Source organism: Ammospiza caudacuta, chromosome 27 (genome assembly GCF_027887145.1).
Source record: "Ammospiza caudacuta isolate bAmmCau1 chromosome 27, bAmmCau1.pri, whole genome shotgun sequence".
Lineage (NCBI taxonomy): Eukaryota > Metazoa > Chordata > Aves > Passeriformes > Passerellidae > Ammospiza > Ammospiza caudacuta.
In genome coordinates this window covers 5,211,639-5,225,197 of record NC_080619.1, presented here as the reverse complement: position 1 = coordinate 5,225,197, position 13,559 = coordinate 5,211,639, and the positions used below count along the sequence as shown (strand labels likewise).

At 55.7% G+C, this 13,559-nt stretch overlaps 1 protein-coding gene across 4 annotated transcripts; it reads left to right on the top strand.

Annotated features, from left to right (window-relative positions):
* Positions 1-865: 865 nt before the first annotated feature.
* Positions 866-12,602, top strand: CASC3 (CASC3 exon junction complex subunit). 4 transcript variants are annotated; one of them, XM_058820471.1, is made up of 14 exons: positions 866-1,138; positions 3,188-3,215; positions 3,504-3,541; positions 4,974-5,132; positions 5,212-5,360; positions 5,907-6,083; positions 6,287-6,972; positions 8,435-8,499; positions 8,656-8,770; positions 9,320-9,418; positions 9,962-10,176; positions 11,233-11,355; positions 11,538-11,601; positions 12,168-12,602. In XM_058820471.1, exons 1-13 carry the CDS (start codon positions 866-868, stop codon positions 11,580-11,582), a joined length of 2,172 nt encoding a protein of 723 aa, XP_058676454.1. In that variant the 3' UTR covers positions 11,583-11,601; positions 12,168-12,602. The 4 variants fall into 4 exon arrangements, with proteins under 4 accessions (XP_058676454.1, XP_058676452.1, XP_058676455.1 ...); XM_058820469.1 differs by having other exon boundaries at positions 5,209-5,360; XM_058820472.1 differs by having other exon boundaries at positions 5,209-5,360; positions 11,525-11,601.
* The last annotated feature ends 957 nt before the right edge of the window (positions 12,603-13,559 follow it).

The window sequence follows — 13,559 nt, the reverse complement described above, 5'->3', positions numbered from 1 at the left end:
TTTTTTTTTTGTGAAATAGAAACCCTGTGCGCACAATTTGGGGGGTTTTAATGTTTTTTTTTAAATGTAATTTAAATGTTTTGAGGCGGGTGAGGGGTTTGCTGTGAGGGGGGGCCATTATTGCCTGTCCGAGCCCCTGGGTGCTGCTGGACCCTCTTGGTGCTGGATGGGTGGGGAGGAGGCTCCATGTGTCCCTTTTCCTTTTTTTTCTCCCTATCTCCCTTTTTCCTCCTATTTCCCCCTTTTTCCTCCTATCTCCCCCTTTTTCCTCACTTTTCCTCCCTTTTTCCACATTTTTTCCCCCCTACACTGAGTCTGTGCCCCCCCAGTCTTATCCCCCCCCCTTGCCCCCCTCTCTATAATTAACCCCGAGCTTGTTGAACGCCGGAAAACTCGTTTACAAAAAGAAAAAAAAAAAATTAGCAAAAAAAAAAAACTTCAAGAAAAACAAACTTAAAAAAAAAAAAAACAACCCGGAAATTGTTAAAAAAAAATCGATAAAGTTCTAAAACCGCCGAGTTCTAAACAAACGTTACGGGGAGGGGGTGGGGGTCACTCGCGGACACGCCCGCTCGCTGGTTTTATTTTATTATTTTTTATTGCTTTTCGTTGTTGGTTATATATTTTTTGTTTTGGTTGGTTTTTTTGTTGGCTTTTTTTTTTTTTTTTTTTTACAATAAACAAGGAAAAGGCCGCTGGGTGCTGATGATTTACCCGCCCTCGGGTGTGACGTCATTTCCGCGCGGCCGGTGACGTCACCGGCGCGCGCGGCGCGCGCCCCCTGGCGGGCGCGGTACCGGAGCGGGGGGGGGGGGGGGCGGCGGAGGCCGCGCGCGCGCCGTTCCCGTGGTGCCCCGCGGCCAAGATGGCGGACCGGCGGCGGCAGCGCGCCTCGCAGGACAGCGAGGACAGCGAGGGCTCGGCGGCCTCCGACAGCGCCGGCTCCGCTCCCGGTTCCCCCCGTTCCGCCCGCTCCCGCTCGGCATCCGGATCCCGCTCCCGTTCCCGGTCCGGCTCGCCCCGGTTGTCTCACCGCCCGCCGCGCGGCGCCGCGGGGGCCCTCGGGGCTGGGCCGCGGGGCCGCGGGGCTGAGAGCGCCGGTGGGGCCGGGGGGAAGAGCGCGGCCGAGTCGGAGTGTGTGAGTGAGGGGCTGGGGGGGCTCGGGAACGGGGGCTCGGGGGGCGGAGTGTGACCGGGGGATGGCGGGGGGCTTGGGGACACTGAGGAGCCTGGGTATAGTGGGGAGCTTGGGGACACTGAGCACCTTGGAGATGTCGGGGGGCTTGGGGACATTGAGGAGCCTGGGGATGGTGGGGGGTTTGGGGACATTGAGGAGCCTGGGGATGGCGGGGGGTTTGGGGACACTGAGCACCTTGGAGATGGCGGGGGGCTTGGGGACACTGAGCACCCTGGGGAGGGAGGGGGGCTTGGAGACATTGAGGAGCCTGGGGATGGCGGGGGGTTTGGGGACATTGAGGAGCCTGGGGATGGCGGGGGGTTTGGGGACATTGAGGAGCCTGGGGATGGCTGGGGGTTTGGGGACACCGAGCACCCTGGGGAGGGTGAGGGGTTTGGGGACATTGAGGAGCCTGGGGATGGTGGGGGGCTTGGGGACACCGAGCACCCTGGGGATGGCGGGGGACTTGGGGACATTGAGGAGCCTGGGGATGGCAGGGGGTTTGGGGACATTGAGGACCGAGTGCAGGGAGGGGCTGAGAGAGGGGTTCTGGTCTCCATGGAGGTCCCTGGGGAGGAGTGAGAGACCTGGGGGGCTCTGCTGTTGGGGGCACTGATATTGGGACCTGCAGGGTGTGGGGACAAAGTGAAGGGTGGAGAGCTGGGGGAGCGCCAGTCTGGGGAATTGGGGGAATGGCTGAACCCCCCCCCAAAATGTGTGGGGAAGAGCTGGGCTGGAGCAGCCCCCCAGGAGCAGACTTTGCTCTGACTCCCTGTGGCTGGATCTCCTCAGTCTGAGATCCTGTCCTGTTCTTGGGGTGCTGTGCCTGTTCTTGGGGTGCTGTCCCTGCTCTTGGGGTCTCTGCAGCAAGGGCAGGTGGGGGGTGGGTGCTGCTCTCTCCCCCCACTGTGCAGTTCTGCTTTGCAGTTCACATCCAGGTGCAATTCCCTCCTGGTTTGGGTTCTGCTGCTGGTTATTTCCAGCTCTTTCCTGTTTTAGCTTCCAGGGCTGGTTATTTCCAGCTCCCCCTGACTCCCTGGGTGTTTTTCTCTGGTGGTTTTGGGTTTGTCTTGTCACCTTGGTCGGGTTGTTTGTGCTCTGGGGTTGTTGTTTCTGCACAGTTGGGTTGATCTTTGTCTTCATGCTGGAATCGTGGAATGGTTTGGTTTGAAAGGAGCCTCAAAGCTCATCCAGTTCCACCTTCTACCAATTTCCACTATCCCAGTTTAATCCAAGCCCTGTCCAACCTGCCCTTGGACACTTCCAAGGATGGGGCAGCCACAGCTTCTCTGAGCAGCAGTTTTACTGATCACTTTTCCTTCTCTGACCTGTTGGCTTCTTCCAGCCCCTTCCCTGAGCTGAGCCTCTGTTTGTTATTCCCTGTTCTTGCCCTTTCCCTGGCTCTTGGTTGCCAGGGGAGGGATCCTGGCTCCCCTGTCACTGTCACTCTGTTCCCTGGAGACCCCCAACACCAACAGGCTGTGCTTTGCTCTCCATCTTCCCTGCTGTAGCTGCTCTAGAAACTTCTTGGAGCCTTAGAAAGACTCCAGTTTGTTTCTTCTTGGTCACTGGAGCTGAACTTCCATGGGTGGACGCAATAGGGTCAGGGTCAGACCTTGCTGTTATCATGTGTGGGATCATGGGATGCTGGGTGTTAGGAAAAATGGACATTAGGACAAAAGAACAGCTGTTAGGAAAAGGTATTAGGGTAGTAGATACTAAGAAAATATGTTCTGAGGGAATTTTCCTTCATGGAAGGGGTGGTCAGGCACTGGCCCAGGCTGCCCAATTCCCTGAAGTGTACAAAAAGTGTGGATGTGGCTCTTGGGGATGTGGTTTAGTGGTGACATGGGGCTGGTGTTTGTTGAAGGTTGGACTTGGTCTTAAAGATCTTTTCCAATCTAAACAATTCCATTATTCTGTGGTTTTGTGAATTCATGATTCCATGTTGCTAGGACCTGGCTGCTGCCCTCCCCTGCTTTAACACCCCTCACTTTTCTCTCTCTGCAGGAAAGTGAGGATGGCATCGAAGGAGATGGTGAGTGATAGCTCTTGGCAGGGTTGTTTGTGTGCAAAAAAAAGTAAAAACCAGACAAAAAACAGCTTTTCAAACAATCCTGTGATTGTTGCTATGCCCAATATTGTAACAGCAGGCAAGTGTGGGGTACAGGGACAGTGTCCCAAAGTCTTCCCTGCTCCCATAGCTGGCTGTGGCATTGATCCAGGGTGCTGCTGGCATCCAAATTCCCTTTGGGAAGGGTTTGGTCGCATGGCAGGGGAGCCATGTCCAGCCCTGCCCTGACCCCACTCCTCTCCCTCCCCACAGCCGTGCTCTCTGACTACGAAAGCGCCGAGGACTCGGAGGTAAGGCTGACCCCTGTCCTGCTGAGCCCCTGATTCCCATGGAATTTCATTTGTGCCCTTGGATCCCTTCCCTCTGTCTCCTGAGGAAATTTCCTCCCCCACTCCCAGCCCCTGGCACTGGGACCAGTGTCACTGTGCTGCTGGGGAGGGTGCAGGGCCAGTGTGTGCAAGGGAAAAACTCTCCTGGCTCTTCTCACACTGGGAACTGGATTTGCCACGGCCAAGAAGGGCGTGGGAGGAGTGTGGAATGCTTGTTGGGTTTTAATTAGTTGGAATTCAAAAGCAAAGTGGTGGCTGGGAGCATCCCAGGGGCTTCCCTGTGTTCTGAGGGAGCAGCTGGAGGGGGAATGCACTTTGGGAATTAGGGGGTGCTGAAGGAATCCCATCCCACCCGTGCCTGGGGGGCTGCAGGTTCCCCTGGATTTTTAGGTCAGAACTCTGTAAAGTTTGAGATTTACAAGGAGTTTAGAGAAGTTCTGGTGTCTAAGAATTATAGTGAAAGCTTTCTTGAGATTTACAAGGAGTTTAGAGAAGTTCTGGTGTCTAAGAATTACAGTGAAGGCTTTCTAAGGAAAATCCATCTGTGTTTTGGGAATCTTGAGGGAAACAGTGGCTAGAGACCATCCAAACCACCAGGCAGAGGAAATCCAAGTTGTTTATTTGGGAATTAATCTATGGCATTAACAAAGAAGGAGCACTGCATGCTGCAGAAGTGTTGGGGCAGCTCCCAGAGCTCTTCCAGCCTGGAATCCCGCGTGGAGGCTCCCAGTGGCAGCGGGGTTGTTGCATCACTGCCTTGCCAGGATGACTCTGTTCCTGTACCTAAAAATAATGCCCAGCCTGGGCTTCCCCAGCGTAAACACCGGGAGCAGGCGATGTGCAAGGGCTGTGTTGAAAGAGGAAAATGGAGCAGGGTTTGGTTAATCACCCCGAGCTATTTTTAGTTGGGCTCCAGCCTCCGGAGGCTCCTGGGGGTGAAACCAGGTCATGCTCCTGAGCAGAGTGAGTCAGCTGAGGAACTCCAGGGAATTTGGAAACGTGGCCCTGGCTGGATCCGGGCCCTCAGTGTGGAGGGAAGGGCCTGAGATCACCGGTGTTCCCAGTCTGCAGGAGCCTTTTTGTAGTGGTGGGATGTCACGTCTTTGTTGGGCAGCTGATCCCAGCTCCATTCCAGTAAACCTCTTGAATCCTCCCTCTTTAGAGAGGTTGGGTTTAACCTTTGCTTTTCCTGTAAAAACATGGGGATAGGAAGAATTTTAGGAGCTAATCATCTGCTCTGGAAGAGTCATGTCTAACAGCTGGAGCAGGGATCTAACTCCACAGCTGAGGGAATTTCTGGGCAATCTATTGCCGGATCTGACTCCAGATTTGGGGAGATTCCTGGCAGATCTGTTGGTAACGGAGCACGTTTGAGTCACTGGGTGTCTCCCAGGCAGAGGAAGAGGATTACAGCGAGGAAGAAAGCTCCAAGGTGGAGCTGAAGCAGGACAGCAACGATTCCTGCGAGTCAGCAGCCAGAGGAGAGAAGGGCAGTGAGAAGGTGGATGCCAAGGGAGCGGTGACGGGCGAGCGGCAGAGCGGGGACGGGCAGGTGGGTGTCCCACGGCTCCGGGCTGGGGGCTGGCAGCAGGACTGCTGCAGTGGTGAGAGCTCCCTGCTTCTGACAGGAGAGCACCGAGCCTGTGGAGAAGAAGGTTGGGAAGAAGGTTCCCAAGCACCTGGATGACGATGAGGATCGCAAGAACCCGGCGTACATCCCGCGCAAGGGGCTCTTCTTTGAGCACGACCTCCGAGGGCAGACGCAGGAGGAGGAGGTCAGGTATGTGAGTGTCCCCCTGGGGCTCTGGGAGGGACAGGCCAGCTTCCAGGCCAGCTTTGGCAGCAGGGCTCCTTCCTTCAGTGGGAAGGTCTGTGCTTGTTACCTGCCAGGACACTTTAGATCTTTATTTTGAAGGAGAGATGCACAAGACCTACAAAAAAAGCCTTGTGGGAGGCAGCAGTGACTTGCAGCTGCTTTTCCCAAATAGCAGAGGGTCACCAGCAGCAGCTGGGCAGGAGGAGTGGGAGGAACTGGGAAGGTCTGTGCTTGTTACCTGCCAGGACACTTCAAATCTTTATTTTGAAGGAGAGATGCACAAAACCCACCAAAAAAGCCTTGTGGCAGGCAGCAGTGACTCTTGCAGCTGCTTTTCCCAAATAGCAGAGGGTTACCAGCAGCTGCTGGCCAGGAGGAGTGGGAGGAAGGAGGGATGCTGCTTCCTGTGCATTCCCTGCCCCAGGAATGCTCAGGCTCTGTGTGGAACTGCTCAAAACTACCACATCATGACCTTACAGCCCCTTGCTCCTCCCTGTGTCCCTTTTCCAGGCCCAAGGGTCGTCAACGGAAGCTGTGGAAGGACGAGGGGCGCTGGGAACACGACAAGTTCCGTGAGGATGAGCAGGCCCCCAAGACCAGGCAGGAGCTGATTGCTCTGTATGGGTATGACATCCGCTCAGCCCACAACCCTGATGACATCAAACCCCGCAGGATGCGCAAGCCACGGTGAGCCCCGGGGTCACACCAGGGCCTGGGTTGTCCTGGGGAGAGGGAACAGGTCTGGGGATGCAAAGAGGGAAAGCTCTGTCACGTGGAACCACATTCCTGGGGTTTCTGGATGTGCATACTGGGAAGGTGTTCCCTAACACAAGTGATTCTTCCCACCCAGGGGTTTCTTCCTAATGAGTTGTTCTGTTTTTCTCCCTCAGCTTTGGCAGTCCCCCTCAGCGAGACCCCAACTGGTCCAACGAGAGGCCCCCCAAGCCCCCAAGGCACCAGGGTGCCAAGAGCCCCTCGGCTCCCCCACGCTCCTACAACAGCCGCAGCTCTGGCAGCGCTGGCAGGATGCCCAATGCCAGGAACTACCCCAGGATGGGGGGCTACAAGGACACACGTCCAGGCTACCGAGCCTCAGAGGCCACTGTGCTGCACAGGAACGGGGAACAAGCCAAGCAGGAGGGTGGCTACCGTGGGAAGCACGCAGAGCAGAGCCCATCGAGGGACACGTCCCCTGAGCTGGAGGTGGGACACGTCCATGGCAGCCCTGGGAAGGAGGAGGGAGCTCTGGAAAACCAAGCCACGGGTGCTGACGCTGTGCAGCCACCACCGGACAGACCAGTGGAGAAGAAATCTTATTCCCGGGCAAGAAGGACCAGAGTCAAGGCTGGGGAGGCAGGGAAGCTGGCAGAGGAGGTGCCTGCTTCTGAGGGGCTGGCTCCTGTGATTCCAAAAGCCACGCCAGCTGAGAGCTCCCCCACGGCAGCCAAGAGCAACTGGGAGTCACCAGTGGAATCCAGCGTGGATGGACTTGAGCAGGAGATGACCCAGATGAACCTGACAGAGCAGAACTGGAGCCCGGGGCAGTCCCAGTTCATCCCACCCCGGGAGCTGAGGGGTAAGTGGGAGCAGCCTCCTGCTTTTCCAGCAGCCCAGGGCCTCCTATCTGTGCAGTTGGTCAGAGCTGAGCTGTTTCTGTGCAAGCTCTGTCCCAGGGTGGGTGCAGAGTGGTGGTTTCTGCTGAGAAAGTGCTGCAGTATGGATAAAACAGCAGAGAAAAAGGGAAATTAAACATTTTCGTGTAGGTGAATGGAATCAGGGCTGGGAAGGATAGAAGGGATCCTTTCACTGTGATGTGAATCACAAGACTGACCCCTGCTGCAGGGGAGCACAAGATAAGGATCAATAACTGGGCTCTGTGGTGTCCTGCTCAGAGCAGAAAGGAACTTCTTCCTGTTTATCAGCTCATTTCCTGGCACTGGGGTTTGGTTACCAACAGCCAAGGCCTGGCAAGGATTGGCAAATCCCTTTGTACCTGGGAGGAGGGAGAGACATGGGACAGAGTAACTCTGGTGCCAGCTGAGGACAGTTCCAGTTGCACATCCACAGAGAGGTCATCCAGGTATAATTATCCCTTTGCAGAATTAGAGTCTGTGCTGGGAAGTGTTAGAATGCTTCCCGAGGGAGTAAAACTGGAGCAAGGAGAGGGAAGTGATTTGCTGCTTTCATAAATGTCTGTGAGGTTGAGGTCATGGAACCAGAAGTCATTTGGTACTGGTGGCACTGTGAAGTTTGTGAGAACAGACCCCTGGATGGGCTGGAAATGTCCAAAGTTCAAAAGTACTGAGATTGTCTGGTTTAGGGATTTTTTTTTTAATGCACAAAAATGAAGCATCTTCCCAAATTTCCCCCAGGCCAGCTCTTGGCTGCAGGTACATGATCATGTTCTGCTGTGAGAGGGATGATGACTCTGCTGTCCCTTTTTGTCCCTTGCAGAGGAGGGAGGAGTTATTCTGGGAATCATTTGGCCCCCATCTGTCCATTCTATATCCCTCTGTCAGTGATCCATGAACACTTCCAGTGTTTGTTTTATCCATTTTCCCTCCCTTGGAATCACCTGTGATCACCTTGGCACTGTGGTTTTAAGCCATGGTTTCAAATTCACTTTGCTGTGGATTCATTTTGCTGTTGGAATCCAAAGGAGCCTGGGATAAAAGTGTTTACACCCTGCAGAGGTTTAAAAAGTGTTTACACCCTGCAGCTTCAGATTCCACATGGATCCTTGATCCACCTGGAAGAGATCTGTGTCTCAGCAGACACTGAGCTCAGAGCAGTTCCAAGCAGTGGATTTAGTTTTGAAACAGGATTTAGACATTGCTAAATGCCTGAAATGAATGAATGTGCAGCGATAAAACAGCCTCTAATTTATCCCTGAATATTTCAAATCACTGGGGCCATGAAGTCCAAAGGTTCCATGTCATGGGAGAGGGATCTGAGCTGCAGCCACGCCCCCGGGTGAGGCAGCTCCAGCCTGGGAACCAGCACAAACCCCAGTAATGAGCAGTGTGTTCCTTCCTCAGGTATTCCCAACCATGTGCACGTGGGAGCTGGGCCAGCACCGCAGTTTAACCGGATGGAGGAGATGGTAACGCCTGATCCCCGAGCGTGACTGCACACGGGCTCTCATTCCCTTGGGGCTGTGCTAATTACAGGCTCATTCTGGGGGTGTTTGGGGGTGACCCAGGGGAGGTTTGGGTGTCAGGGGTGCCCCACAGCCCCCCTGATCCCTGCACTCTCACAGGCAGTGCCGGGGGGGCGTGTGAAGCGCTACTCATCGCAGAGACAGAGACCCCCCGTGCCGGAGCCTGCGCCCCCCATGCACATCAGCATCGTGGAAGGGCACTACTATGACCCACGTGAGTGTTTCCTTCCTGCTCCTGTGGCTCCCTGTGATCCCTGCTCCATGTCAGCAATTGGAGGAAGGATCTCCCCATTTCTCTCAGGGCTGGGACTTTATCTTCTCTTTTGTTTGTTGTGTCTTCTCATACAGTGTCTCAGAGGCAGCTGGGAGCCTGCCTGGTTGTGTTAAAACCCATGGAATTATCCTCAGTGTTACCCCCTCTCTGTGCCAGGGCTCTTAGGACGTCCCAATTCTTCCTGAGAATTGGGATTAAAATTGAACTTTAAATCAGGTCTTTGACATTTGAGCATGGGGAGAACAGGACTGGGGATGGATTAGGAATTCCCTCCAGCATTTAAAGTGTTAGAGAAGAAATTCCCCGCGTATTTTCCTGCTTTCTAAAGGGAGTAGGAGGCTTTTCTTCAGGGACCATGTCCCATCTGTGAGCCCTGGAGCCTCTGTGTGCTGTGGAAGCCCTCGGGGCAGGCTGGGCTGTGTGTGCCCGGCTGCAGGGGAATGAAATTCCACAGAGCTTTTCCTCACAGCCTGTCATGTGTTGTTGCAGTACAATTCCAGGGACCAATCTACGCCCACGGTGAGAACCCAGCCTCGCTGCCGCCCCAAGGGATGATTGTGCAGCCGGAGATGCACCTCCCTCATCCAGGTGAGGAGCCAGTGGGACACCCCTGGACCTGGGCAACAGAGAACTCTGCTCTCCCACAGCCTCCATCACAGAGAGGAATCCATTTTCCTTAATTTCTACAACATGGAAGAGACCTGCTCCCTCCTGCAGTGAGGCTGAACCAGTATCAGTTTTAATGAAAGAAAAAATAGATATTTCTGGAGCTTCCATGCAGTGCAGGACAAGGGGAGCTGAACCTTTGGCAGCTCCCAGCTGGATGTTTGCAGGTCTCTGTGGGGCCTTAGCAGGCTGGGCCGCTCCCTTCCGTGGGCACTGGGCTGGTTCCTCACTCCCTGGCCCTGTAGCTCAGGAAAAAGCAGAACTGGGAGCTGTCTAACATGTTCTCTGCTTGCCCACACAAATTGTTTCCTGCAGTGGAGTTGCCGTGGGGCCACCTCTGGTTCCGCTGAATCCGGAACTGGGGAGGGGGCTGTGCTCTGCTGCTCTGTGTCCCTCCCCAGCAGGGAGCAGAGCGTGCTCCTTCCTGCTGCTACCCAGGGATGCTCTTTTTTGGCTCACCTGCAGGTTTACACCCCCACCAGACGCCCCCAGCCATGGCAAACCCCGGCCTGTACCCCCCAGCAGTGTCCATGCCCCCGGGGCAGCCCCCGCCGCAGCAGCTGCTCACTCCGACTTACTTCTCTGCCCCTGGAGTGATGAATTTCGGCAATCCTGGCTACCCCTACCCCCCTGGAGCTCTGCCTCCTCCGCCCCCTCCTCATCTCTATTCCAACACTCAGGTAAGCCGGGTGTGCTGTGGCTCCTCCCCAGGCAGGAGCAGGTGGGATGGTGTGGGATGTGAGGTGTTCCTGGGAGAGGATGTGCAAAGGCTGCTGGAATCCCAGAAAAGATTGTTCTCATGGCTCCCTGAGTGTGGCAGGCACTGGGTGAAATCCTGTCCTGGGGGGTGTGGAGCAGGCCCTCCAGGGCCCTGCTGAGCCAAGGATCCCTTGGGAATGGCTTTGGAGGTCAGTTCTGTTGGAGATGGAGGCTGGGAACTGGCTGGTGTGAGCAGCATGGGGATGGATTTTCATGCTCCATAGCCCAGCTTGGTATCTAAGGTCACTGCTAGGCTGTGAGGGGGCAGATTGGATTGGGTCCCTGAGGAGGCAGATCCTGTAGGAGCATGGATCAGGTTTCTGTGAGGAGGCAGATCAAATCAGATCCCTTAGGAGTCAGATTGGATTGGGTCCTTGAGGAGGCAGATCAGACCAGATTCTGTAGGGACATGGGTCAGATTCCTGTGAGGAGGCAGATTAGATCCCTGAGGAGGCAGATGGACCTAATCCCACAGGAGACAGATCAGACCAGATCCTTGAAAAGGCAGATGAGGCCAGAGCAGACCAGATCCTGGTGCTGTGGTTGGAGCAGAGCCTACAGGCTGTGACTGGAGCAGGGCTGACACGCTGTGGAAGGCTGGAGAGCTGCATGTTCCCTGAGCTGCCAGCCATCCCTACCCTTCCCACTGCTCCAGCCCATCCCAGCAGGATCTCACCTTGCTTTGAGGGCATTTTCCCCTGAGGCTGCAGGGCTGGATTTGCAGGGCAGCTGTGTCCAGGCAGAAAAGCTGCTGTTGGGAAGTTCAGGGATTCCATGGACCGCAGGGGTCCTGTCCCTGCTGGACTTGGGGGGGACATTGGTGAGGGGTGGGCACACACAAGTGGCTTCGGAGGCTGATGTCTGGGGGGCACAGCCCCTCTTGGCTCTGGCTGGGGGCAGCTGTCCAGCCCCAGTGGGTGCCAGGAGGGGCTCACAGGGCCCCCCAGCCCAGAGCTCTGACCCTGCTGCTCCTGCAGGCGCAGTCCCAGGTCTATGGGGGGGTCACCTACTACAACACTGTCCAGCAGCAGGTGCAGCCCAAGCCCTCCCCGCCCCGCCGGACGTCCCAGCCTGTGACCATCAAGCCACCCCCTCCAGAGGTACCATCCCCCCACCTTTGCTCCTTGTGTGTGTGTGTGAGATGTCACTGGTGTGTGTGTGTGTGTGTGGGGCTGCAGTTTCCTCTCCCATCCCCCCAAAAAAATAACCTTGTTCTTTTGTAAGGGGGAATCTTAAACTGTCTCATCTCTGACCTGTCCCAAACCTCAGCTTCTCGTTGCAGGTGGTAAGCAGGGCTCCAGTTAATTTGAGTTACTTAAATCTTTAAAACTAAAACCACGTAAAAAGTAAGTCTGAAGTTGACTCTTTTTTATTTTATTTGTTCAGGGTAGAAAACAGGACGATTTTGAGAGGGAAAAATCCAGCCCTGGCTGGAGGAGCTAGGAGGCAGGAAGGATAAACACTGAGAACTCAGCAGATAATTCAAGCAGTAGAGTTTAAAGTTTTTCAGGATGCCAGTGCTTCCCTGTGCTGGGAATGATCTCCTTGCTCCAGTGCTGTGAGCTGTGCATGTGTGAGCGTGCTGGAATGCCATGTGTGTTTTTGGTTTCCCTTTCCATATCTCCTTCATGTATGGCAGCCAAGCAAGCCCAGACCCGGGCAGGCATGTGCTGGTGGGTTCCTGTACATGGGGAGGGCTAAGGAGCAAATTGTCTGATGGAGAGGCCCTGGAAAGGCCTCGTGATGGAAAAATCTGGAATCATGAGGAGAGGTTGGCACAGGGGGGCTGGTTGTGCCCAGAGAGGTGGGTGGGGGGGTTGCTGTCAAGACCCAGCCATAGCACTGTCTCCCCCATGTAGGGGTTTGGGGGGCTCTAAACCTCTGCTGCTCTTCCCTCTTTCCCCCTTCCCAGGACAGCAAAGGTGAAAAATCAAAGGAGAGGAGCAACACGTAGGGACACAGCCCCAGGAATCCCAGCACCAGACTCAGCCCCTGGGCAAGGAGGAAAGCTGCTCCTTGGAATGGCTCCTTCCCTGCGTGGAGGTGAGGCAGCAGGATGAGCCACCTGCACTGTGCTCAGGACCAGGCACTTCCCCCATGGCCTGAGCTGTGCCTTCCCAAAATCCATCTTGCTGCTGCCCGCTCCCCTTCTCCCCCGTGCTGGGGCCGCCAAAGAACCAACCCCTGAGTCGGTCCTTGGCCACAAGTTCTCCCAACTTCTCCCCGTTACTAAATGTTCCCCGCTCCCTCCTGGGATGTCCAACTCCGCTGGCTTGATCGTGGTCTCTGTTTTTATTTAAGGAATGAAGCAGCTCCTTCAGTAAAGCTGATTTGTTTCTTTTGGGTATCTCGTTTTTATTTGTTTGGGTAAGCAGCAGTGACATCGCCCCTACCTCAGTTTATTCTTCTTTTCAATTCTCTTCAATTAGCAAGTTGTTTTCTGCCACTTTTGGAGCAGGGGAAGGGCAATGGAGCCGTGGGAAGCTGTCAGGAATGCACTGCCTGGGCAGAACCACTTAACTTAGGAGCTCCTCCTGATTGTTTTCCCAACAAAACTGTTGGTAACTGGTGTGTGTGAGCTCTCAGGTGGGAGACCACAGGGTGACCCCCATCCCTGCCACCCCCAGCAGCACAAGGGGATGTTTCCATCCTTCCTCTGCCAAATCCACAGAGAGAGGGGGAGGTTTGTGGGCACCCAGCACCCCGACGCTGCCTGAGCAGCCCAGCCAGCACCCAAACCAGCTCAGCAGGGCCAGGTTTGCTCCCAGCACTTGGGTGTTGCTGCTGGGGCTGTGGAGGGTGTTGGAACCCGCCCCAACGCACCGGGCTGGGCTTTGGCCTCACAAGGAAGCACCTTAGCCCTGCTCCAGCTCCTGCCTCGCTTCCCCACAGCAGCCTTGTGTCCCCTGTGGGATTGCTGTCCCCATGGGGTGACTGTCACCACGACAGCTGTGCCACTCTGTCCTGGCTGGCTCTGTGTGCCACAGCGCTGCCGCTCCGCATCCCACATCCTGCATCCCTCCGGCCCCACTCGGGCTCGGGCTTGGCCACGTCCTCGCAGCCGTTTGCAAATTGCATTAGGAAACTTGGCAGGGCCGGCTGCTGATTCCTGCCCGTTCCTGCCGGTTCCTGCTGCTCTCCCGAGCACGTGCCGGGACGCCGTGGGGACGCGCCAGCTGCCGGCTGAGGGGACGTCACCGAGCGAGAGGTGGCTCGGCCACTCTGTCCCCATCTGTGGCCAGGACAAGGGACAGCACCCACCTGCTCATTCTCTGTGTGGGTCCCTCATCCATGCCTGGCTCTC